Below are 26801 nucleotides of genomic sequence, written 5' to 3'. Positions count from 1 at the left end.
CTTATATTTGTTGAATTTACTCTAGAATTACCCCTTATCTTCGTTGAATCTACTCTAGAATTACCTCTTATATTTGTTGAATTTACTCTAGAATTACCCCTTATCTTCGTTGAATTTACTCTAGAATTACCCCTTATCTTCGTTGAATCTACTCTAGAATTACCTCTTATCTTTGTTGAATTTACTCTAGAATTATACCTTATCATTGTTGAATTTACTCTAAAACTACTGTGAAGGGGTTATTTAATCATTCAAGGCATACTGATTGTAAAATTAACCCATTATCTTTGGTGAACTATCTAAAACTACTGTGAAGGGGTTATTTAATCATTCAAGGCATACTGATTGTAAGATTAACCCATTATCTTTGGTGAACTATCTAAAACTACTGTGAAGGGGTTATTTAATCATTCAAGGTTTATTCATTGGGCCAGACATATAGCAGTAAATTGACAACCACGGTATTGTAAAATAGATTTTATACAACTCCCTTAATTAGAAAGGTATTTCTTTTAGTTAAGGTAACCAAACCAAGAGCCTTTGTTTTTAATTTTTCAAACGTGTCTACCTTATTTATTAGTGATTTTTGTTTTAGTCTAAATAATATTATCGACTGCATTTTCTCTTGTAGCATTTTGATCCGTTGGTAATTCTCAAGTAACTATGGAACTAATGTTTGTTTGGGTACAAAAATAAATTAAAGAACAATCGCACAACTTTTATCAACAAACGGTACATGTTTTGCCTCAGTAAAAGGTACCCTAGGCAATATTCTGAATAGTTAAGTTGCCTATAAAGATACAATGTTTGTTATCATACATTTTTGTAGGAAACCATGTTTCGTATAAATTGGTTTTACCAAAATCAGCTCTGTACTTTCACAACTTTTTTCTTTTATTTGCAGTTCATTTTCCAAAAACATAAAGTTTATATATTTGTATATAAATTTGAAAGAAATCGACCATTTTTGAAAAAACATAAAAACTTAAGGTTTGTTCGTAAGATGAAGTTTAATTTTTAAAGGATTAAATTCAAGTTATGGGTAAAAAAAGAAAATATTGATCACTATCGTCTGGTGAGTTTCAGCCATTTTGAACTTGGTGAATATATATGTATCATTAGTGAACTTCTTTCGATTACGAGAATTATAGGCTTATAATGTTCTGAAATATGGTAGATATTACAATATATATATATACATAAAATATTTAACAACTTAGTTAATTAACATGTTACGCATTATAGGCTTACTTGTTTTCCTGGTGTTTCTAAGTAAATTTATCAGACTTAAACATCATATGAAAATATTGGAATTTTTTTTTCGACCTTATAAAACATTTCAAGTTAAGATTTATATTGAATACTGTTCTTTATAAAATTTTACACGTTTCTTTCCTCGTGTAAATGTAGAAATGTTTGTTACTGATGTTCGACATGCAAGATGAACTATTTCGTACAGTTCTCACCAATATAACAATGTTGTTTTGACAGAAAATACACAATATTGTGTGTAAAACATTTATTACAAATTATTGTTGCTTGCAGTCTATCGCATAACATTTAAACTTATCACATACTTTGGTTATCCATGTTGTTTTTATATCCAAGTATCATTAGTAGTTCTACAATTCGTGACTGTTTTTAACAACTGTTTTATTTTTATTTTTCCCCATTTTGGCCTTTTCCCCACGACACGCTAGTGAGGTGAGGAAATCAATATTTATTCTTACTTATTTGACTAGATTAATGCTATCTACTTAATATTCTTTTTAAAAAAATGTTAATGAGATGATAGAATTTAGAAATAATAAAAATTTGCTGTTGGAGACGCTCTAAATAATAAGTTTATTAACTGTTTGAAAAGTTATTCGAACAGTTACTAAATGTTTAATGATTGAAAGTCGTGGGCAAAATGGCCAACTGTAGGAGGTAACGCAAAGAGTCCAGAAAAGGGAGAACGTAAATACGGAGGTACGTATATACCATTTTATGATATTTATATCCATATATTCTAAATGTATTGTGGTTGTGTTGCTATTACGTTATCAACAAATTCCGTTTGCTGCTATTATAACGAAGGTTAAGGTGAAAAAGCATTAGTTGAATTGAAATTGTTTTTGTTTAAATCTTAAGGACTCTTTTGGTCATATCTTGGAAATGACATATCGTTAAATAACAAACTTTGAGTAAATAACAGTTATAGGTTTCACTCTCTAAAGTACTAAATCATCGTTGCTCTACATAAGTAAACGAAATAAATCGGTTTTAATGGATAGAATACGCGCTTGTATAGCCACAAACATACATAAATATATATAGGCGTATGTGTGAGTATGTTTCAGTAGTTTTTAAAACACTGTATCCAATGTCCACTGTTTTATGTCGTGCGTCTCCAGTTTTAAACTGACTTCTTTTGTCTGTTGTTTGATACATAGTGAAACAAAATCTAGTTATTTTTGCTTTGATTTCTTTAATAAAATCTAATAGAACAAAATTTGTTTCTTTTAATTCTCTTTCTTCTAAATTTCTGAGTGTTTAATAACTTTGCGATCAGTTGAATTGTAAGCTAAATGCAAAATGTTCAGTTCGTTTGTTTTTGCTTTGGTTTGAATAAGCATGTTATTTTATTTACTGAGAATGATGCTGGCAACTTCAGATAAATTCACAGTTTTAATAATTATATGTGTATTTTATTTTACTTGATTTGCTTTTATGTGTGGATATTTATCTAACATCTGTGAAATCATAGTTTTAATAAACTTGCTTTAACAATAACGTTTGTTTTTTGTAAATAATTTTGTTGGAACGTTTATGTTATGATGTTTCTAGGTGATAGTATCATAAGCTAAAGGAAAGTTTTAAAACTCTTCTTCTGATAATATAAATTTTCTACCTTAAACTCGACAGAAAAGAACAACTTCAAAACTTTTACCATGTTCATTAATATGTTCAATTAACATCCAGAAACTGTAATTTTTAAGACAACATCGTTAACGCTGTATGACTGAGATATTAACTATGGAGAGATTAAACTTAATCTAGTGCGTTTACAAAAAGTTAAACAGTTAGTGAATGGAGATGGACAACGGTTAGTGAATGGACAACGTGGATAGCATTTTCTGAAAATTCTGAGATTTCAAGGACTTTCTGGACCATCGTTGATCTTTAAATATAAGAGACCGAAGATAGTTAGTGAAATAGAAACAATGGATTTTAGGCTTACTTGTAATAGGCTCCATTGTTTATCAGCAGTCTACTGCGCTATCTTCAGGATGCTCTATTTCTGAATATTCTTTTAGATTGCCTTTGTATGACTTGAATTAATAACCTGGATTGGGGACAACTCTCATGTCAGGATGTTGAAACCTTTTGCAAATAAGAACGTAGACAAATCACACTTACTGCTTTTGTAATGAAGCTTGTAACTGCTCTCATCGTTCGGCATGCACCTACTTATAACAACTGTACCTATTGTTAATATATCTACTTATTGCCAATAACTGTACCTATTATTAGTAATTCTACCTATTGTTAATGTCTGTACCCATGTTTAATAACTCTACCTCTTGTTAATGTCTGTGCCCATGTTTAATAACTCTACCTATTGTTAATGTCTGTACCCATGTTTAATAACTTCTACCAGTTATTAATGACAGTTTTATGTGTTGTTTTGTTTTGATTTATCTGTCTCTTTGATGTGTTTGTTATATAAGTGTAAAGAAACATCTCGAAGTCTATAACAGTCTAGCAACATCCGAAAACTGTAGTGTATAGAATAGACGTTAGAGACCTTAGCATACATGTTAAATAAGTATCAGTGTTTACAAACTGGATTATTAATATTAACTTCTGAACAGAGCAAGGTACTAGCTTAGTTCAAAACTAAAAATCAACTCACTAGCGAGCATACCATATTAGCTATAGTGTTTTTACGTCTTGAGCTATTAATATTAGAATGCATTGTTTCGTCAATTGGGTACCTTCGTTGTTAGCAATATTCTTGGCCGTAATCCCAATAATATCTCCTGACTTTCGGCCACGTTAGGAGAGTTAGGTCAGTCCTAAATACATATACTAAACTAAAAATTCAAAATAACATTTATAATAAAAACTTTATAATACAAAATAATAAAAGTAACTATATTAAGAATTTAATTAATAATGTTATTTAAAGTAACATTATCGTGTATCATATTTAAAGAACACACAAACAGTAGCTATTAGTTTAAAGTACTGTCGTAGGCTCGATAATATTAGAAACTACTGATCAATGTTAGAGACTGTAGGGTACAAGTCAGGTAAGTTTTAGAGACTGTAATATAAAGATTATCTAAGTGTTAGAGACTGTAAGATACTGTTTATATAAGTACTAGAGACTGTAAGGTACAAGTTAAATAAGTTTTAGAGATTGTAATGTATAGATTATCTAAATGCTAGAACTCTACGATACTGGTTAGATAAATGTTAGAGACTGTAAGATACTGGTTATATAAATGTTAGAGATTGTAGGGTACGAGTTAGATAATCTATACATTACAGTCTCTAAAACTTATCTTAGTGTTACCACTGTAAGATACAAGTTAGAGAAATGTTAGAAACTCACGACAGGACAGATAAGCGTTAGAAACTATAATGCATTAGTTACTTAAGCATTAAAGACTATAGTATTCAAGTCAGATAAGAAATTTAGAGGATTAATGTATGCGTTAGATACGCATTAGAGATTGTAGTGCCCTCCTTGCCAGTGGCTCAGCGATAAGTCTGGAGGCTTATAACGCTAAAAGCCGAATTTCGATATCCGTGGTGGACACATCACAGATACCTCATTGTGTAGCTTTGTTTAACAACAAACAAAAACGTCTATAGTGCATAAGTTAGATACACGGTAAAGACTGCGGTACACTGGTTAGAAAAGTGTTAAAGACTTCGTGGTACAGATTGAATGAACTTTGTAGACTGTAGCGTATAGGCTAAAGAAGTATTTGAGAATGTAGTATGTAAACGTGGTATGAATTAACGATTATAAGGCATAGGTTAAAAAGTTTACCATTATGAAGTTTGTTGTCCATTCCCACTGTTATATCTCTATTAAAACTACGGCTAAAAATACACAGCGGCTATACTAAATTGATGTTTTAAATATAACTAAAAGCATATAAATAATGTTTCATTCATGATATCAAATGGTATTTATGACTAAAAGTATTTCTTTCATCTTCTTATTTTCTAGCTCAGCAGAATGAGGTCCGAATGGGGTAAGTTAAACTGGGGATCCTTCTGAAACTTGAATAAGTGTCAGGTAAACCAGTATGTTATGATCCCACTCGAAGCTCCTGACCAAAGGTATTTTTTATTTTAATGCTTTTATAGAGTGTTCGAGAGTTTTCTAGAAATAATTTAAGCGTTAAAGCGTTAAAAAATGCTTCAGAAGAGGTACCAGAAAATCGTGTTCATTTTTTTCTCTGTTTTAGATATAAAAAAAACTTCCTGTGTTTTTCGTATTCTTATCATATCTTTAAGTGACTTGGAGTCTCATTTAGTTACAGAAGCCTTCTTTGTGTGTCGATATCTAACAGAACTAAAAGTGACTTTCGGTGTAATAGTCACAGTATACAAATAATAGAAGTGCCTTATTCACTGAGTAAAACATTAAATTATTCGTATATTGTGAATATTACATCAGTATTACAGACTATAAGTGTCTTATTCACTAAATAAAACATTATAGTCTGTAATACTGATGTAATTATCACAATATACGTATAATAGAAGTGTGTTATTCACTGAGTAAAACATTACAGTCTGTAATATTGATGTAATATTCACAATATACGAATAACAGAAGTGTCTTATTCACTGAGTAAAATATCCTAGATAGCATTTTTATTCTGAGTAAATATGACTCTTTGTAGTCCATCGCTGCATCACAGATGTTAATCCACTACAAAAATATTCTTTTGAGCTGTGTAATTTTAGCCTTTTGTATTATTTATATTTGTATTTGTTATCCCTTGTGGTGAGTTTTATAAATTGTAAACGTTTCGGTAAGCTACAGATAACAATACATGGATAAGTATTGATTAATAAACTTCCGATGTTTATCATGCTATGATTACAGGAAGAGAAGAGAAAGAGGGAGGACAAGGAGAAGAAAAAGGCCGAAGTGAGAAAGCGCCTGGAGGAGGCGGCCAAGGCCAAAAAAGGGAAGAAAGGTTTCATGACCCCAGAGCGTAAGAAGAAACTAAGGGTAAAGTAATATTTTTTGTCTCATATTTATTTCGTAGCTAATGATCTTAATTATTAACTTTCATGATTAAAATATCAGTACAAAATGAATCACGTGTCTACGTCATTAACTCAAACGTATGACAGGAATACAATTTACTTGTGGCATCGACGTAGCTCTCAAAACACAACAACAATGTAATTCGATTTTACATCGACACTGCCATAATTGAAACGCTTAACAGGAATGTTTGATATGATTGTAGAACTGCCACATCTTAAAAATTTCACATAAATGCCGTTTAATTTTGCTGCGGCATTACCATAACTCACACGTACACAAACAATGCCGTTTGATTCTATTGTGGACTGAAATAACTCACTAGAAAACGACGCCTCTTTTGTCATAGTTAAAGATCAAAATAGAAAAATACAACAACAACTGAATTCTTACCTGCAGATTACGTATAATAGAGGGAAGTTCAATTTGGTAATTCATACATAAACTAGAGATTTACCGTGGTAATTCATACATAAACTAGAGATTTACCGTGGTAATTCATACATAAACTAGAGATTTACCGTGGTAATTCATACATAAACTAGAGATTTACCGTGGTAATTCATACATAAACTGGAGATTTACCGTGGTAATTCATACATAAACTAGAGATTCACCATGGTAATTCATACATAAACTAGAGATTCACCGTGGTAATTCATACATAAATTAGAGACTTACCGTGGTAATTTTAGAATTGAGTAAACGAGTTAATAGTCGAACTCAAAAATACGAGTTGACTTAAAATTTGGACATATGCTTCTCTTCACAGCAACTGTTGAGAAAGAAAGCCGCAGAAGAATTGAAGAAGGAACAGGAGAGGAAAGCAGAAGAACGTAAGAAGATCATCATTCAGAGGACTGGACAGCCCAAGTCATTGGATGGATCCAATGAAGGTAAACTGATCTTGTAGTAAAGCTCCTGTGATTGGATGAAAAACAGTTTTGTAACTGATCTTTTGTAAGGAACTTACTAAATAATTAATTTAAAAATACAATACGAGCACCTTTTATGTAAGTAAAATCTTGGTTTTAATGATGACAATGATCAGAACTTAAATGATAGACAGTAGAAACTGTCGAATTATCAGACTATATGTCATCAAGTATTTTACAAAGACTGTATTTAAAGAAGTATTTTATAACTAAATTTAAACAAGTATTTTATAAAGACTACATTTGAATAAGTATTTTATAAAAAATAAATTTAAACAAGTAATTTACAGAAATAAAATTTCATCAAGTAATATGTAAAGACTGAATTTAAATAAATATTTTGTAAAGACAACATTTAAATAAGTGTTTTACCGAATTTACACCTCATCAAATATTTTACAGAGTTTATACTCCATCAAGTATTTTTACAGAGACTAATGACTATGACTCTTTTATGCAAGCGTAGTGTTCTTGATTGAATACTTTTCCGGACTTCATCTATCTTAGAAGTTTACTTGGATGACGTTTGAAGTTATTATATGCTTCAGTAGCTCGAAACGTCGACCAGAAACTTTTAAGGCAGATAGATGCAAAAGTCTGATCTAGTACTGTCTTATCTACCTAAGTTTCCTATAAAACAAAAACTTAACGTTTCCAGTTATCTTTCTTTACTTTTGAGGGCAAATTCAGTTGATGTAAACTTGGAAGCCAAGATTAGATTAACTAAGATATTGACTGACTTACAAAAAATTCTAAGAGAGTAGCTAGCAGAAAGAGGGAGACTTACGTGTAAAACAGTATAAACTCTATGATAAAAATGCTTGTTATACAGGTTTCAGAATTATTTTATATAGAGTGTGGTTTTATGCAAATCATAGATTGTGGATCTTTTCCTCGGAGCAGCATATATTTTATTACGAGTTATCGAATAATTGGATACAATTAGTTTCACATAAAGAGTATAAACAGTGTTTATGATGTGAAATATATATATATAAAATTAGCCAGTATATAAAGTAATACATATTAGTGCTGTGCTAAGAAAAACAGTGTTTAACAATATAGTCATTGCTAGAACATGCTTCGCGTGATTAAAAGGTCGAAAACTCGCAGTAAAATAGCAATTAAGGTATGGCGAACCTCAGCAAAAGGTTTGTATTTTTACCCTGAAAAGATCTTAAAATAAACCAAACATTAGGCGTGTTGTTCCTTTCACAGCTACTTTACAAGCAGTCCTGAAAGAATACCACAAACGAATTTCTCAGCTGGAAGATGCAAAATACGACTTGGAGTACGAAGTGCGCCAAAAGGACTTTCTGGTAGGGCCAATGACACAGCTATGGTTCTAGAACTACGTGGTCGTTCAATGATGCTGATAAATGAATGTTACTTACTTACCAGTATGCTGAAAAGCGTGCGCACGTGAGCTTATTTTTTCATAAGAAACCAAACGTATATTGGTTTCAAACGTGACTTATTTTCAGTTCGCTCGCTTAATTACCAAAGACAGGGCTTTTTTATTTATGTTACTTCTTATTATTATTTTGTGGCGTTTACTTGTGCGTTTTTGTGGTTATTTTTGAAAGGTTGACCTGATTTCTACAGAATATCATCGATCATTTTACTATGCACACAGTACGAACTTGTTTGATAGCACCTTGAATGTTAATGGATATCATGTACATGAAAAACATCTTAGATTTAATTATATCAAACTCAAAGTGATTTGTAGCTTGTAGACAGGTATATAAAAGACACCCTAACCCTAGTTCTGCAAATATTTATCTCTGGTAGTGACATGCAGCAGGTACATGAAAATACATTCTAACCCTAGTTCTGCGAATGTTTATCTTTGGTAGTGAATTGAAGCAGGTACATGGAAATACTCTCTAACCCTAGTTCTACGAATGTTTATCTTTCGTAGTGAAGTGAAGCAGATACATGCAAATACTCTCTAACCCTAGTTTTGCGAATGCTTATCTTTGGTAGTGAAGTAAAGCAGATACATGAAAATACTCTCTAACCCTAGTTCTGGGAATACTCATCTTCAGAGCAAGTTCATAGGGAAAAACACATTAGTCCTAGTTCTGTAAACACATTACTTTCAATGGCGATGGGGGAACAAAGATAAGCACGTATCCTGTTTTTTAATTTAAGCCACAAAAATTACAGTATGCCTATATTAAGCAAAACATAAGTACGTAGTGTAGATTCCTCATGTTAAGAGTAATCAAAAACTTAAATGATATTCCAATAGTTCAAAAACTATTTTCAACTGAACCAATCAGTTACGAAATCAGGTAAACCTTTTTGGGGGGATGTGTGTGTTGCGTGGGTGGAGGGGATAGTACATGTGATACAGTGGATGTGTGTGTGCTTGAACTAAAAAATGGAGTTTTCCATTTTAGCCGAAATTGACATTATAACCCTCTATGTGTTTCGTTTCTTATGTAAGTTAGTTATTTTCTGTGGAGCCAAGGGTACCTAACAGTGCACGTGAAGATGCTTAGAACACCAACTGAGGTGTTCAGTCAACATTGTTTATCGGCATGATAATCTCTCTGTTATTGATAATTTTCTTTTCGAAAGATTCTTCTTTATTTTTAGCTTTTGTTCTGCTGAACGGCCGTGCTTGTTTTACCTTTTAGTTCTCTTATTTCTTTATTATTTTATTTTTGCGTTTCTTGCTACTAATGGTGTGGGATGGGGATTATAATGTTTTGCTGCCTAACCCTTTCAGCCACACTTCAGGCAATCTGCAAAGAGTATTACGAACGTATTAAACAACTGGAATGTGGCAAGTACGACTTGGAGTACAGCGTGAGACAAAAAGACTATGAGGTCAGTTGTCTTTGTTTGAACAGACAGAATAAACTTTTAGCACACTTCAGTAGAGTTATACCTATGTATTTTTAGTAAACTTTTAGCACAGTTCAATAGAGTCATACGTATGTATTTTTAGTAAACTTTTAGCACAGTTCAATAGACTCATACGTATGTATTTTTAGTAAACTTTTAGCACATTTCAGTAGAGTCATACGTATGTTTTTTGAAACTTTTAGCACACATATGTTTGTATTTTTAGTTGATTTGTTTCTTCCTAATGGAAATATTGGTATATCTTGAAGTATTCAGTTCCTTCTTTTCTTTTAAGCGGTTTCTCATTTTTTTACCAACATTTTACAGCAAACAAGTATAAAAAGTAAAAATTGCTCAATTATAACGAACTTTTTAAGACAAATTAAATTACATGTAATATTTTGGTTCTATCGGTCATTTTCAATTCTCAGAATATACTAACTTTATACTATGTTTCCAAAGACAAATATGAAAGAAACTTTATGAACTACAGGCTTTCTGTTTTTATAGATATTTCCTTAGGATTATTTAATGGTTTGAGTTTCAAAGTTTATGTACACCTCAAACATGATAAATAAATTCTATAAATGAATACATCACCCTCAATCTTAAAAGCACAATCCAACTTATCATAATACAACTGTAGTGCTTGAATAATAACAGAGTCATACACATTATTCTTTAATTCTTTGATTGAAATAACACTATACCACACTTACTACATGAATCATATTATCTTAGATTAGCGTTTGGATGCCACTGCACTTCATTTACCAAAACATTTTTTTTCTTAGATCAATGAACTTACTATCCAAGTGAACGACCTGCGAGGAAAATTGTAAGTTAGTCTAAATATTATTACTCTGAAAAATAACTGTATAGATTTATACTTTTATTTGTGTACAGAAACAAATATTCTATCTATCTATAATTTCAGCTGGTTTATTAAACAGCTATTGAATAACAGACATAATCATCATTTCTATTTTAAAACCAGAATTCCGTTATTTCAACATTTATATAACTTTGTAAAAAAGTACTTATAGCGAACAATTTAGTTTGTTTCATGATTATATTTTCATGTCTACTTAAAGGCCCTCTGCTGGCTCAGCAGTAAGTCTGAGAGTTTATAATGTTAAAAATCAGGTTTTCATGCTTGCAGTGTGCGCAGCAAAGATAGTCCATCGGTAGCTTTCTTCTTAATTACAAACAAATATAACTAGATAAACGTCTGGTTTTGACCCCTGGTGGTAATTATATGTATGTTCTTTATATAGTGTCAAGCCTACTTTAAAGAAAGTGTCGAAATATGAAGGAAAGTAAGTAACGAACTCTTTATTTGTTTATTCTACTATTGGTTTTTAAAGCAGTAGTTCAAACTTTACATTAACTGTATAACGAATTATTAAAAGTAAGTAATAGTTATTACCTTATGAGCTCTTATATGCAGGGTTAAATATAAAGCAACTGAATGTATTATTTATAATAAATAATAGTTACTACGTCCTGAGTATAAAAGTATAATATATTTCATGTTTCGCTAGCTGCATCTCATTATAGTCACGTAGCAGTAAATTATAAACGTTTTCTGAAATGGTTCATTGTTCTGTCCTCGCATCACCCGTTACTATGGTAACAAACAATTTTGCACTTAACGTGCTTAGAATAATGAAATGATATTTAAACATCGACAAAATGTTTAAAGGTTTGTTTCATTGATGCTTCTTACACTGAAAGTGATATTCCTTAAAAACTGGAATCAAGAACAGGTCAGTACCGGAGATATTAGAACTGGACCAACAGCCTTTTGGAACACGGGATAAAACATAAATAATTTTATATTCTATTATAAATTGAAATAAAAAAATTAAGAAAAGATGTTCATTTTTATAATTACAAAAAGAAATTTTTCTTGCAAATAGAAAAAATTAATCGAATCACAGGACAAAACAAAGTTGAAATGTTTACAAAATTGATAAGAAATTTGAACAATTGTTCAACTTTGCGTCTTGTAAGTGTCTTTTATATTTTAGTGTACTTTAAGGACACTTCGTTTTCTTTTAAGATAATACTTTATTTACTCCAAGGTTCGAGAAGCTTAAGGCTATTGCCAAGAACACTGAGATGGATTATCGGGCCAACCTGAAGAACGTCAGTAAAGACAAGTTCAAGCTTGGAGAGGAGAAAGAAGTAGGGTCTCCTTAAATAATTTCTTTATTCCTAATCCCTAGGAATAAGTGTGCAAACATTAAAGACAAACATTTTTAATGCTAATATCCTTATATTTACACCCCTGTTACTAGCTTCATTGCTAACTAACGTATTCAAACTATTACTTGTTTAGAAATGTAAGACTGACTTATAAGGAAATGTTTATAAGAAATTGGAAAGATTAATTCCAAAATATTAAGTTAATTCTAGGATTTAAAAAAAAGATGTTATATATAGTCACTTAAGCAGCAAAATACACTATATGTACACAATTAATACTATTACGTAAGCAAACCGGATAACCTAACCCTAAAAAACAACGTATTTAAGTGTTCTGACGTCAATGTCACGCTCAGTATTTTGCGTTACTACTCGATAATGACGGTAGAGGGACCAATAAGTAATGGGAACGAATGTCAGCCTAATTCTGTATATGTATTTTTCTTAGTAAACGTTTTCAACTGAGATGTTCTTGCGCTCGTCATTAGCTTAAAATGTTAAATTGAACAAAGAAAACACTACAAATTCTAATTGTAATCTTTATTCTAAGACCAGTGTCACTTAAAAGTTTAAAACAAACACAGAATCTGAAAATGTCTTATGATTCATGTTGTTTTGTTTTACGCACAATATACAGTTTCTGGAGGAACATCTCATTATTACAAGTCAAATGAAGATTGAATTAATTTATGTAGATTTATATAAAAAATGTATATACCTGTTTATGTAAGTTCTATGTTATTTCTGTTTATGTAAGTTCTATGTTATATCTGTTTACGAAATGACATAAAATGTTTCTTAACTTCCTTTCTTCTCTTTCAGGATTTTGTTAATTTTGATTTCTGTTTCCTGTGTATTTGTATATTATTACTATTTAATTCTTTCTCTTTGTATTTAATGTGTTGTTAAATACGTTGTATTTAATGTGTTATTAAATACGTTGTATTTAATGTGTTATTTCATTCTACGCCAGTGTTTGTGATATGTGTTTCGCGTTACCTTAATGTATGTTTCAACTGACTGATAACAATAGTGTAAAATAGCACACTAGTGTTATCGTACCCTTCAACTGCTTGTAATAGTAGTGGAGAGTGATAAACTGTTGTTACAGCACCCTTCAACTGGCTAATAACAGTAGTGTAAAACAGTTCACTATTGTCACCGTACGCTATTGATAGACGGTACGCTATTGTTACTTTTACATCCAATTGGCTGACAATAGAGGTGTAAGACGGTACGCTACTTTTACTGCACCCTTTAATTGGGTGGGATCAGACGTGTAAGATGGTACACTACTATTACTGCACCCTTTAATTGGGTAAGATCAGACGTGTAAGATGGTACACTACTATTACTGCACCCTTCAATCGGGTGGTATCATACGTGTAAGATGGTACACTACTATTACTGCACCCTTCAACTGGGTGTTATCAGACGTGTAAGATGGTATACTACTATTACTTCACCCATCAACTGGGTGGTATCAGACGTGTAAGATGGTATACTACTATTACTTCACCCATCAACTGGATGTTATCAGACGTGTAAGATGGTATACTACTATTACTTCACCCATCAACTGGGTGTTATCAGACGTGTAAGATGGTATACTACTATTACTTCACCCATAAATTGGATGTTATCAGACGTGTAAGATGGTATACTACTATTACTTCACCCATCAACTGGGTGGTATCAGACGTGTAAGATGGTACACTACTATTACTTCACCCATCAACTGGATGTTATCAGACGTGTAAGATGGTATACTACTATTACTTCACCCATCAACTGGGTGGTATCAGACGTGTAAGATGGTATACTACTATTACTTCACCCATCAACTGGATGTTATCAGACGTGTAAGATGGTATACTACTATTACTTCACCCATCAACTGGATGTTATCAGACGTGGAAGATGGTACACTATTACTGCACCCTTCAGTTGACGTGTAACAGCACGGTTAGATGGTATAGAAGTTTGCTGTACTAGATTATTAACCTTCCTGCCACGTTATGTTTTATAGGAATTATCCAGATTTAGTATTAAATTATACCTGACGAAGGAATTGTAAATATACCTTTATTATCTAAGGTAAATTTAACATTTTTACCACACCCTTGGTCATAGCCTTCTAAACTACCTTACGACAGTGAGTAGCTATAATTTCAATGAGATTTTTTTAAACAATATTTTTCTCTTACTTTTGATTTGTACTAAAAACGGGCTGGAAGGTTTTTAATCCACTCCTTCTTCTTGACTGGACTTGCTTTATATGTATTAACCTCTTTCACTATAGCATGGGGAAACGAAACACAATTGTGTTCTGTGGTCAATCCACAATCGTCTAGATTTATGTTAACAAGATGTGTTACACGTATTTAGCTTTTCTCAGAACAGGAAAACGATTTTTCTTGATTATATGTTTTTACATGAGTTTAATATTAATATCTTTATGTTTTGCCATCTGTCCTAACTGTGTTTCTTCACTCTTATTTCTATGTGTGTTCTTTGTCCACAGAAGAGAAAAGAAGCGCCGGAATGGGCGAACAAGTAACCCTCGCCACCCCATCGTTGTTATATTGTTGTTGTTCTCTTTTAATCCCGTTTTTCGTTCACTCTTGGCTAAATGAGATTAATTGAATCTGTTGTGATGTCAAGATCGATTAAAATAATCTGAAATAAGAATATTATACTGAAAATTGAATCCAATAAATTGTGAAAATGTAAGAAAACAGAAAAGTAAATTTCATGTTGTTATGTATCGTTGAAGGCTGAATCTCGTGAATTTGAGCAGATTTGGTTTTGTTTTCAGCTCTTACTTGATCTTCAGACGTATTTAAAATTATTACAGATTAATATTGATAGAGGGCCTTAGGTTTAGTAGTTTCTAAAAACAGAAGAAAAAGTTTGCGGGTTTAATGGTTTTCTGAAACGAAGCTTATAACACATCATTAATATAAATATATATATTCAAAAACCCTTAGCGAAAAACTTGGTTAAAATTATGAATTATAAGTAGAAACGTTTCTAAAATTATTATTTTAGTAGAACGGTTTTCCTGAGTAACTTTTCTGTTTAAAATTGATCGTTATCATGATGAATATATTTTTGTTTTAATTACTTGCGTTTCGTTTTTCATGAGTAACCTTTCTGTTTAAAATTGATCGTTATTATGATGAATATATTTTTTGTTTTAATTACTTGCGATTCATTTTTCTATGTGAATACAGCGTGATTAACTTCTAAGTATTCGTCATAAACAACAAGATATTACAATGAACGGTTAACGGAGGAAGGAATATAATATACTGGAAAAATATGAGCACGCTGATTTAAAACCCGGATTTAAAAATTAAATGTTTTGCATTAAACAAAAGATAAAACATTACAGCTTAATTAAAAAAACAACAACCAACAGATTTTTGAATGTTAATCAATGCAGGTTTCATTTATAACATTACGTTTGTTGAGTAAGGTGAAATAATGCTTTAGTACAGATATTCAAATTTCTAAAGGTTTTCGATCTCAAAAGTTTTAATTAAAAGAACAACGGGACTATCCAAAAATTACAGGTTTTTCCAAGAAAAAAGTCTGAAACAATCATATTCTGACCAAAGTATTGAACTTAGTAAAACAAAATGTTAACAAATTTGATCGAAATATACAATGAAGTTGTCGCAGCCACATTATTAATTCAATTATTTGATGTAAAATAAATAATTAAAACTGCACGAAAGAGACAATCCCTTTTTATGACCCGAATTCAAGCAGCTGAAGTTTTCTGTAAACTTAAGCAAAAAGTATAGCTCGCTGTCATAATTTCATATTAATCAATATCTATAACACCGTAAAAAATATTTTAAAAGAAAAAACACATTTTGAATGATTTTTTCACGTAGAGAAACCCAGAGTAAAGAGATTTTAATATTTTAAAAGAAAAAAACACATTTTGAATGATTTTTTCACGTAGAGAAACCCCGAGTAAAGAGATTTTAATATTTTAAAAGAAAAAACACATTTTGAATGATTTTTTCACGTAGAGAAACCCAGAGTAAAGAATTTTTAATATTTTTAATGAAAATAATTATTTCACAGTTAATTTTCAGTTTATTTAAGCACATTTTTACAAATTTTGGGCAGAAAGCTCATAACGTTTGAGCAATTAAGTCTGTAGAGAACACTTTTGGGCAGATGAAACTTAAATTACTTAGTCGTATTTGGAACTCTTCTGCTTTGATATTAATATCTTACGAAAGAGTAACTTGAAATTATAAAGAAATAACAAAAGTAACTCGAAAAAATGTCAGAAACATGGAAGACCATATTTCTTGAGTAAGGGGCAGAAACGTAGCTTTAATATGATGTTAAAACTATCAAAATGTTTGGGCTACACACCGTTGATACCATGAATTAATATATAATTTCACAATGAACAAAAATAACAACGAATCGACTTTACTTACTAATTATTGAACTTAAATAAGTTTAAATTGAAATTGTTAACATAATAGTTCATAATCGTTAACAATCGTAATTTCAAATAGTTAAGTGTTATAAAAGTAGTTATTTCATTGCTTATCTTCTAATAAACACATACAAACTACATATTATACGTAATCTCTAAAGCAACGTCATTGTTCAAAATCACCATCGAAAATGATCATTTGACCTAAACCTAAACAATATAGATTATTATTTTCAATACAAGATTCCCAGCTATTTTTCTACGGGTAGCTGAGGGTTGCTTCAAGTTTCCTTTCACCGTTTTATGGCGGGTTTCGGAAGGGTGTTGCCTTAAGCAAAGAAGTACGGGATAGCTACAAAATATATACAGGTAGTGTTTTGGTAGAAAGACAGTTTTAAGTTCTTAATTTAATTTTAATTTTCCCATACAAAAATGATGTCTATTGTTTTAACTTCTTAAAGATGTCATATATGTGTTATTACGTTTTCTTGTGGCTTGACTACTGTTTTTATTTCTCTGTTATGTCAGTGTTTATTGTGAAACGATTTTCTGTTATGTCAGTGTTTATTGTAAAAATATTTTCTTTTTGTCGCTCCTTTGTCAAACTGTAGCTTTAAATTTGTTATTTTAAACGTAACACAGGAGATAAACGACATGTTTAAAGTTTTAAACATTTTAATTAGCATTAACGCAAAAGGAATAACCTTATTTTTATGTATTTACTTTAAATTTTGTTTATACTCTTCTGAGCCTTTAAAGTGATATTGGTGTTAAAATTATAGAGAATGTTCATCACTATTAATTCATTAATTCTAAACAATTAACGTTGTATATATAACTTTAATATCACTAAAATAACTTTAACATTTTTGGATGTCACAAATAGATATTGTTGGAAATATGAAGTTTTTTAACATTTTATTGTTTTCTTCACATAAAACAGTCTGAGCGACCAGAATGGGCATTAGGAAAGAAGAAGGAAGAAAAAGTAGAAGGTGAAGAGGAAGAGTAAACATACTTATCACGTTCCTAATATCATCTTCATGTAGATCAGGTCTTCATCTTATTTATTTGATGCCAGTATTGAGAATGATTTCTGCTACTTAAAAAATTTTCCAATCAACAGCTGCGTGGAAAAAGAAAAACTGTTACAAAAGATTTAAGTTATGACGTTAATATATTTCGCGAACTGAAATCTAGTTATTAAGAGTTTTCGTTTCCATTATACCGTGTTAAAGAAACCTGTGGGTATGTTAACGTGTTGTTTTAACACATTAGGAATAAACACAGTAACACGAAACGTATACGTGTCTATGTTTCAAAATACAGTTTCTGCTCTCGTACTTTAAGATGGCCCGAAGATTTAACACGCGTGAATATGATGTATTGCAATGTAACTTACTTTGAGTTGGTTATAGTGATAATTGCAAAAATCTAGACTAGTTTCTTCACCCAAGGTGGAAACACAATGTGAAACGAGACGTCATTTTGAAGTAAGCTCCTCCCTCCCTCTATGGAGACGAAGTTCACCATAAATGAATGTAGATTCTACATTTTTCTTTGTGCTTTCATTTAAAGATTTAAAGTTGTAAGAACAAATAAGTATAGGTTAACTTGAATTACTACTTCCACACAGAGCCTGATGTGATCTAGTGCTATGAACCCGATGGCCCGTGGTTCGAGTCCTACTGCCGCAAAATCGCGCTCCACACTTTGGGGTTGCGGATGTGTTAAGAGTGACGGTGAAATCCCACTATTCGATTAGAGAAGCCCAAGAGTTGGCGGTGGGTGGTGTTAATTTTAGTATTAGATAACATGTATTCGAATTCCCTGTAGACACATTAAATAAAGTTAACAGTTTATAACACTCCTCCAAAACAAGCATAATACGTAGAAAGTTACAACTGATGGTAACACCATCCCTTTTTTTACCTAGTTGGAGTTTGTCGTTACTCTCCCTCCTCATGCTAGAAAACACAGTTTCATAACTTATATTTTTAAACAGCTAGGTCATAGACTACAACTTCAAGCATGACAATCCGTAAATATAGAACAGAAAACAACTGACGAACAAAGGGATAAATTGTTTTAGTTTTTAGCGCAAAGCTAAACATTAGACTATCTGCGCTTTTTACATCTTAGGGAATCGAACCCCGGGTTTTCGCGTTATAAGTTCGTAAACTTACTGCCGAATATGCAGCTACACTTAAATGAATGGTGGAATTGACTGTTACACTTATAATAACTGCCTGACAGTTAAGAGAATGAAGCAGGTTTTATAATCATAAACATGTGAAAAGTAGCATAAAACTTGAGGATATAGAATTGCAAGAAAAAGTTTAAAACGAAAATATTGTTCTGAAGGTCGCATATGAATAACTAATTAACATTAAACGATTAATGGGAAGCACACCCTCTAACAAAACGGGAGAAGTAAGAGGTTAGTACAAACGTTATGAAAAGATTGCCACCTTATGGAACTTCCAATGTGAAAACAACTTTACATATGGCTTTGATGCTAATGCTAAAAGAGAGCTTAACTGTAATTTTTTTTTTTTGCTTTACAAACACAAATTGTGTAAAATGAAAATCTTAAAAGTTTAAACTAGTTTTTGTTACTGGATCTCTCCATTGTTAAAGCATACATACTAAAACAATACAGACGCTACTTCAACAGTCTCAAAGTTGATTAAACATGCATACTAAAAAAAATACAGACATTACTTCAACAGTCTCAATATTAATTAAAACATACATACTAAAATAAAAAATAAATACAGACACTACTTCAACAGTCTCAATATTAATTAAAACATACATACTAAATTAAAAAATAAAGTACAGACACTACTTCAACAGTCTCAATATTAATTAAAACATACATACTAAATTAAAGAATAAAGTACAGACACTACTTCAACAGTCTCAATATTAATTAAAACATACATACTAAAATCATAAAATAAAATACAGAAACTACTTCAACAGTCTCAATATTAATTAAAACATACAAACTAAAATAATAAAATAAAATACAGACACTGCTTTAACAGTCTCAGTGTTGATAAAAACATACATACTAAAACTATCCCAGACACTACTTCAACAGTCTCAATGTTGATGAAAACATATATACTAAAACAATCCCGGACACTATTTCAACAGTCTCAATGTTGATGAAAACATACATACAAAACTATCCCAGACACTACTTCAACAGTCTCAATGTTGATGAAAACATATATACTAAAACAATCCCGGACACTATTTCAACAGTCTCAATGTTGATGAAAACATACATACAAAACAATCCCAGACACTACTTCGACAGTCTCAATATTGATGAAAACATATATACTAAAACAATCCCGGACATTACTTCAACAGTTTCAGTGTTGATAAAACATACATACTAAAACAATCCCGGACACTACTTCAACAGTTTCAGTGTTGATAAAAACATACATACTAAAACAATCCCGGACACTACTTCAACAGTTTCAGTGTTGATAAAAACATACATACTAAAACAATCCCGGACACTACTTCAACAGTTTCAGTGTTGATAAAAACATACATACTAAAACAATCCCGGATACTACTTCAACAGTTTCAGTGTTGATAAAAACATACATGCTAAAACAATCCCGGACATTACTTCAATAATTTCCATGCCTTCCAAAATGTACGTACCTCAAAAACTAATTCAAGAATGTCTATGCTTTTTTTAGTCTTATATATATATTGCGAACCGTGGTGTCTGTCTCCCGTTTATGGCGGCCGCTTCCGGCGCTGCTTTTCCAAAGATGCGCACGCAGGCAAAGCTCAACATCGACTTTTGAAATGACTGGAGAACAGGCGTAAATAATGTTGATAACAAATTTTATTTCGCAAGCAGGATATTTTACACTAGATTGTTATAATTAATCACACTATCGTTCACATTTCAAAATGTGACGTAGCTTAAAGAATAACAATGTTGGTTTACCGCATTGTTGAGCGACTGAAATGCTCAACAATTATTATTTCGCGGTGGGCGGTATAAGTAGCTTAGAGCTTTGGCTCTTACTGAAACCAAAAGTACAGAACGGTTAACCTTTTCAAAGTCTATGAAATAATTTAACTTGATAAATGAGCTTAAACTTTTCACGTCACTGGGGACGGGTACTTTTGGTTATTTACACAATAGGATAATCTCTGAAAAACTCTTCAACAGAGTCAATGTTGATCAAAAGAGATACACTAAAGTAATTTAAGTAAATACTTCAACAGTATCAGTGACGATAAAAGGGTAAATATCAAGTTAATGTTACAGAATATTAAAAAAATACTAGTGTTGGTTAAGACATATTTAGTAAGATGACCTCAAAATTTTTAACATTGTCAGTGTTGGCCATAACATGCATAAAAAGATAACCTCAGAAAATGCTTCAACAATACCAGTGTTGGTCAAAATCCACATAGAACGATAACCTCAGAAAATGTTTTAACAACACTGATATTGTTAAAATCAACATAGAAAGATAACCTCAGAAAATGCTTCAACAATACCAGTGTTGGTCAAAATTCACATAGAACGATAACCTCGGAAAATGTTTCAACAATACCAGTGTTGGTAAAAATTCACATAAAACGATAACCTCAGAAAATGTTTCAACAATATCAGTGTTGTTCAAATTCAACATAGAAAGATAACCTCAGAAAATGCTTCAACAATACTGGTGTTGGTCAAGATTCACATACAATGATAACCTCGGAAAATGTTTCAACAATATCAGTGTTGTTCATAACACAAATAGGAGAACCTAAAAAAATTCTTCAACAATACCAGTGTTGTTCAAATCAACATAGAAAGATAACCTCAGAAAATGCTTCAACAATACCAGTGTTGGTCAAAATCCTCATAGAAAGATAACCTCAGAAAATGCTTCAACAATACCAATTTTGGTCAAAATCCACATAGAAAGATAACCTCAGTAAATGCTTCAACAATACCAGTGTTGTTCATAACACACATAGAAATATAACCTCGGGAAATGTTTTAAAATCATCATTGTTGGTCTAACATATCTATAAAGATAACATCAAAAATTACTTTCAGAGAATAACCTATAAAGATACGAGTGATCGAGTACATCTGTGAGTGCAATTTAAAGTAAAGCTGTTGTGTGTTGTCAGTGAATATGTTTTAGTAGTAGGTGCAATTAAACAGGAAAGGAAGTTTTCCCATGACTTGTATCTTTTACTGAATCCATAGCGAGGTCAAAAATAAGAGGACACAATTAATTTGTGTACGACACAAACTCGTAAGGTCATAATGTCAGAAAGGTCACAGAGTACTATGGAAAAACTAATGAATCCATGTAACACCTAATGTATAACAAAAGCCCATTTATTAATCTCCCTCTGAGAAACAACAAGTAGTTCTACACTTAATGTATAACAAGAGCACATTTATTAATCTCCTTCCGAGAAACAACAAGTAATTCTACACTTAATGTATAACAAGAGCACATTTATTAATCTCCCTCTGAGAAACAACATGTAGTTCTACACTTAATGCATAACAAGACCACATTTATTAATCTCCCTCTGAAAAACAACAAGTAGTTCTGCACTTAATCTATAACATGACCACATTTATTAATCTCCCTCTGTAAAACAACAAGTAGTTCTACACTTAATGCATAACAATACAACATTTATTAATCTCCCTTTGCGTAACAACAAGTAGTTCTACATTTAATGTATAATAAAACCACATTTATTAATCTCCCTCCGAAAACAACAAGTAATTCTACACTTAATGTATAACAATACTACATTTATTAATCTCCCTACGAGAAACAACAAGTAATTCTACACTTAATGTATAACAAGAACACATTTATTAGTCTCCCTCCGAGAAACAACAAGTAGTTCTACACTTAATCTATAACATGACCACATTGATTAATCTCTCTCTGAGAAACAACAACTAGTTCTACACTTGATTTATAACCTACTTGTTGTTTCTCAGAGGGAGATTAATAAATGTGGTCTTGTTATACATTAAGTGTAGAATTACTTGTTGTTTTTCAGAGGGAGATTAATAAATGTGGTCTTATTATACATTAAGTGTAGAACTAGTTGTTGTTTCTCGGAGGGAGATTAATAAATGTGGTCTTTTCTACACTTAATGTATAACAAGACGACATTTATTAATCTCTCTCTCTCTACATTGTCTTTTCAGTATCTTTTCTTGTTGTTTTTTTGAGAAAACAAGCCATACCATTCAGGGAGACATGATTGCCATTAATTGGCCATTTTAACTCATGGGAAACAAACTTATAACAGAGGAGTGTCATGTGGTAGTGCTAGAAATAATCAGAGACATATTTCTGAAAGAAACTGGTAATTTTATCTGAATAAAAATGTACTTGTAAGACAGAAGTGTCGTATGGTAGTGTTAGGAATAATCAGAGAATATTATATCTGACATTAACTGGTCATTTTAAGTCACGACGTAAGTTCTTAAAAGACAAAAATGTAGGAATAATATTTAAACTGATTGATATGTTAATCACAAATATAAAAAAATTAGCTTTACAGTGAAAAAATCAACAACTGGTTTTGATAGCGATAATAAGGAGAGAGAGACACACACAGTGGAGAATAAGGAGTTTCTTAAAATATTCTATTTTTTATATATATCAACAGTTCTACTTTCAATGACAATGTATTATTGCTGAAGGAAAGCTTATATCTACAGTTATGTTGATAATACTAGAAAACACGTGGACAAAAAATCAGATATAAACCTGATTAAAATTATACCATTTGGTAAGCGGGCCTATCTTCTTTAGCGGTCCAAACGATCCAATGAAGTTCAAGTTGTAGAAATTAAAGATAACACAGGAAATTTGATTGGTTGACGAAAATCACGTGCTTGTTACGTTGGTGTGGATCATCTTACTTTTCACAAAGAACAATTTGTGAGTTGAAGATAAGATAAAAGAAACACTGACCAGCTTAACAATATTAGTTATTTGTATTAATTTGTATATCTTTATTTACATTATTTTCTATTTGTATACTTAATGTAAAATAGAATAGTGCAAAATAAAGATAAAGTTATAACACGGTCAAATGGTAGACTTTGCAAAAAATCATTTTGATCTAAATATAGACGAAAAATAAAAAGACTGTTAAAAATAAGAATAGAGCAAAGTATTACAAATGCGTTACTGAATATAAAATGTGTAAACTTGGTAGGACAGATAGATAAAATGGCAACTGTAAAGTTAAAACTTGAAACTTAATGTTTATTTTACAAAGAAAATATTAAAGGTCGAAGGCTATTAATGTCAAAATGACAGAGGTTACAAATAGTAACATTAATCATTCTTGCTGTGAGTGGATCAGTGGTAAGTTTAAGGACTTATAGCGCTAAAATCCTAGGTTTGATTTTGCGCGGTATACAATGTGCAGATAGCCATTGCCTAGCTTTGCGCTAAAACAAACATAATTCTATGGACGACTATTTGGCTTGACACGTGGGTAAGGCAGAGCAAGCATATTTACAGGGCAAATAATTCTGATTTGAAAGCAGAATGGCTTCCGTTACAAAATGCTGTGAATGAAGACAATTAAACCAACAACAACAAGCTAAGAAACAAAGTTGTATTAAAATTCTGTGAATACAAATACTTGACAAACATGTCGATTTTTATATTATAGACATGATACGTACACCTAGGCCTGAGGTTACCAAACCATTTCTGTATTGTGATAACATTGGTTAGCTGCCAGTCACGAAATGTCTGTACAAAAGACGTTTCTGAATGCTATATATTTACTCAGAACTAATTAAGTAAAGGACATAAAACAAAACCTATACATTACTGAAACCGACGGTCTGTAAAATACGAACTAGAACTATTTATTACATTAAAAAGATTCACAAGAAAACTGTAACTGATTGAACTGCACTGAATCATCAGTTGGGTACCTTTGGTGTTAACATTATTTTGGCCGTAATCCCAACAATATCTTACAAGTTTCTTTCAGCTTAAAATATTTAAGGTAGTCCTAGATACATACACGAAGCCAACAATGCAAGGCGTAGAATCAAAACAACAATCTATTAAGTAATAAAAGCAATATTAAATAATATAACAAACATTACTTGAGGAACTAACCATAAGTATGAAAGGAGTATGTATTTACTGATAAAACACACGTAAACACTAGTTATTTGTTAGTATTCGGTAAATAATACACGGAATTTACTTTCACGTCGAACAACAGAAACTGGCTGACAAAGACCTTTGTTTTTCAATCATTCTATTTCTATAGCCTATCTAAAACCAACTACAGTTGGTTTAGCATTAAAAACTGTCTCTCACGCACAAGACTGTTAGTGTAATAAATCATTGCAACTGTATCTAGTGGTGTGATGGGGGGGGGGGAAGTAATAAAGTAAATTGCTTGTTTTGTAATTAAGCACAAAGCTACACAATGGGCTATCTGTGCTCTGCCCACCACGGTATCGAAACCAGGTTTCTAGCGTTGTAAGTCCGCAGACATACCGCTGTGCCACTGGGGGGGGGCAGTAAAGTAAATAAAGTTAGATATAAAAACACAGCCAAAGAAATACCAATTTATAATCTCAGCAAGACGAAACGTTTCTTAATGAATGTCTAACATAAATATAGATTCTGTCTATAAAAATATCTTGGATAAAGTGTGCACTAAATAGGCTACCAGAACAAAATAATGTTTTTGTAAAGAACCGACTAGAGCGAAGAGTGAGCAAGTAGTGTTTTAAAGAAAAATAGATCTTAATTAATTCTGAGGTAGATGATTATCTTAGATAAAACAAAACAGTATCAATTATCGCAACCTAACAATACCTTAATTTAAGTTTACATAACAAAGAAAGAAACCATGTAAGTATCTAACAGAACGGGTGAACCAGATTACTTGTTAAGCTTCGTTTGTTTGTTTTGAAATATGCCCAGAGCTACACGAGGTCTATCTGCGCTAGCCGTCCCTAATTTAGCAGTATAAGACTAGAGGAAAGACAGCTAGTCATCACCACACACCGCCAACTTTTGGGCTACTCTTTTTACCAACGAATAATGGGATTTACCGTCACATTATAACGCCCTCACGGTTGAAAGGGCGAGCATGTTTGGTAGGACGGGGATTCGAACCTGCGACCCGCAGATTGCGAGTCGAGTTTCCTAACCACCTTGCTCTTGCAAAGCTACCAAATTCTAATCAGCTGACCAGACAGGTGAATAATCTGGTGTAAACCATATTAATTTCTAATGAGATAAGTTTTTTTTTTATAAAATATCGGAAATAAATCAGCTGCTTGGGATAAGCTAACCGCGTTGCTCTTCAGAAGAGATCTGAATCACACAAGCCACATAACCAGTGAATGTCTTAGATAAGGCAAGAACCAGATCATTAACCCATAACCAGATAGGTATTTTAAATAAGATGTGTAACAAATCGTTGTTTCATAAATATCTTTGATAAGGTGTCATCGAAATCATTAATCAACAGACAGGTGGATATCTTAGACAAGATCAACAGATCATTTACTCCTAGACAGGTTAATAACTAAGATAAGACTGAACCCAAATCATATTTATATAGCTGATATTAATATCTTATAAGTTCTTAATCTATATAGCTGATATTAATATCTTATAAGTTCTTAATCTATATAGCTGATATTAATATCTTATAAGTTCTTAATCTATATAGCTGATATTAATATCTTATAAATTCTTAATCTATTTAGCTGATATTAATATCTTATAAGTTCTTAATCTATATAGCTGATATTAATATCTTATAAGTTATTAATCTATTTAGCTGATATTAATATCTTATAAGTTCTTAATCTATATAGCTGATATTAATATCTTATAAGTTCTTAATCTATATAGCTGATATTAATATCTTATAAATTCTTAATCTATATAGCTGATATTAATATCTTATAAATTCTTAATCTATATAGCTGATATTAATATCTTATAAA

The 26801-nt window shown here is 31.5% G+C and overlaps 1 protein-coding gene across 3 annotated transcripts in view; it reads left to right on the top strand.

Annotated features, from left to right (window-relative positions):
* The window catches only part of LOC106465506 (troponin I-like), a 28864-nt gene extending 10802 nt beyond the window's left edge, over nt 1-18062 (top strand). The window contains exons 3-10 of one of the 3 annotated variants that reach the window (XM_013925733.2): nt 1701-1704; nt 6119-6247; nt 7059-7182; nt 9962-10062; nt 10875-10918; nt 11358-11399; nt 12168-12270; nt 17706-18062. In XM_013925733.2, coding sequence (XP_013781187.1) covers nt 1701-1704; nt 6119-6247; nt 7059-7182; nt 9962-10062; nt 10875-10918; nt 11358-11399; nt 12168-12270; nt 17706-17774 — 616 coding nt within the window. In that variant the 3' untranslated portion in view covers nt 17775-18062. Of the gene's footprint in view, nt 1-1700; nt 1705-6118; nt 6248-7058; nt 7183-8439; nt 8541-9961; nt 10063-10874; nt 10919-11357; nt 11400-12167; nt 12271-14815; nt 15061-17705 lie in introns of those variants that run through there. The other 2 variants (XM_013925732.2, XM_013925734.2) reach the window with 2 other exon arrangements.
* Nucleotides 18063-26801: the final 8739 nt, after the last annotated feature.

Source organism: Limulus polyphemus, unplaced genomic scaffold (assembly GCF_000517525.1).
Source record: "Limulus polyphemus unplaced genomic scaffold, Limulus_polyphemus-2.1.2 Scaffold1965, whole genome shotgun sequence".
Classification (NCBI taxonomy): Eukaryota; Metazoa; Arthropoda; class Merostomata; order Xiphosura; family Limulidae; genus Limulus; species Limulus polyphemus.
This window is presented reverse-complemented; position numbering and strand designations above follow the sequence as displayed.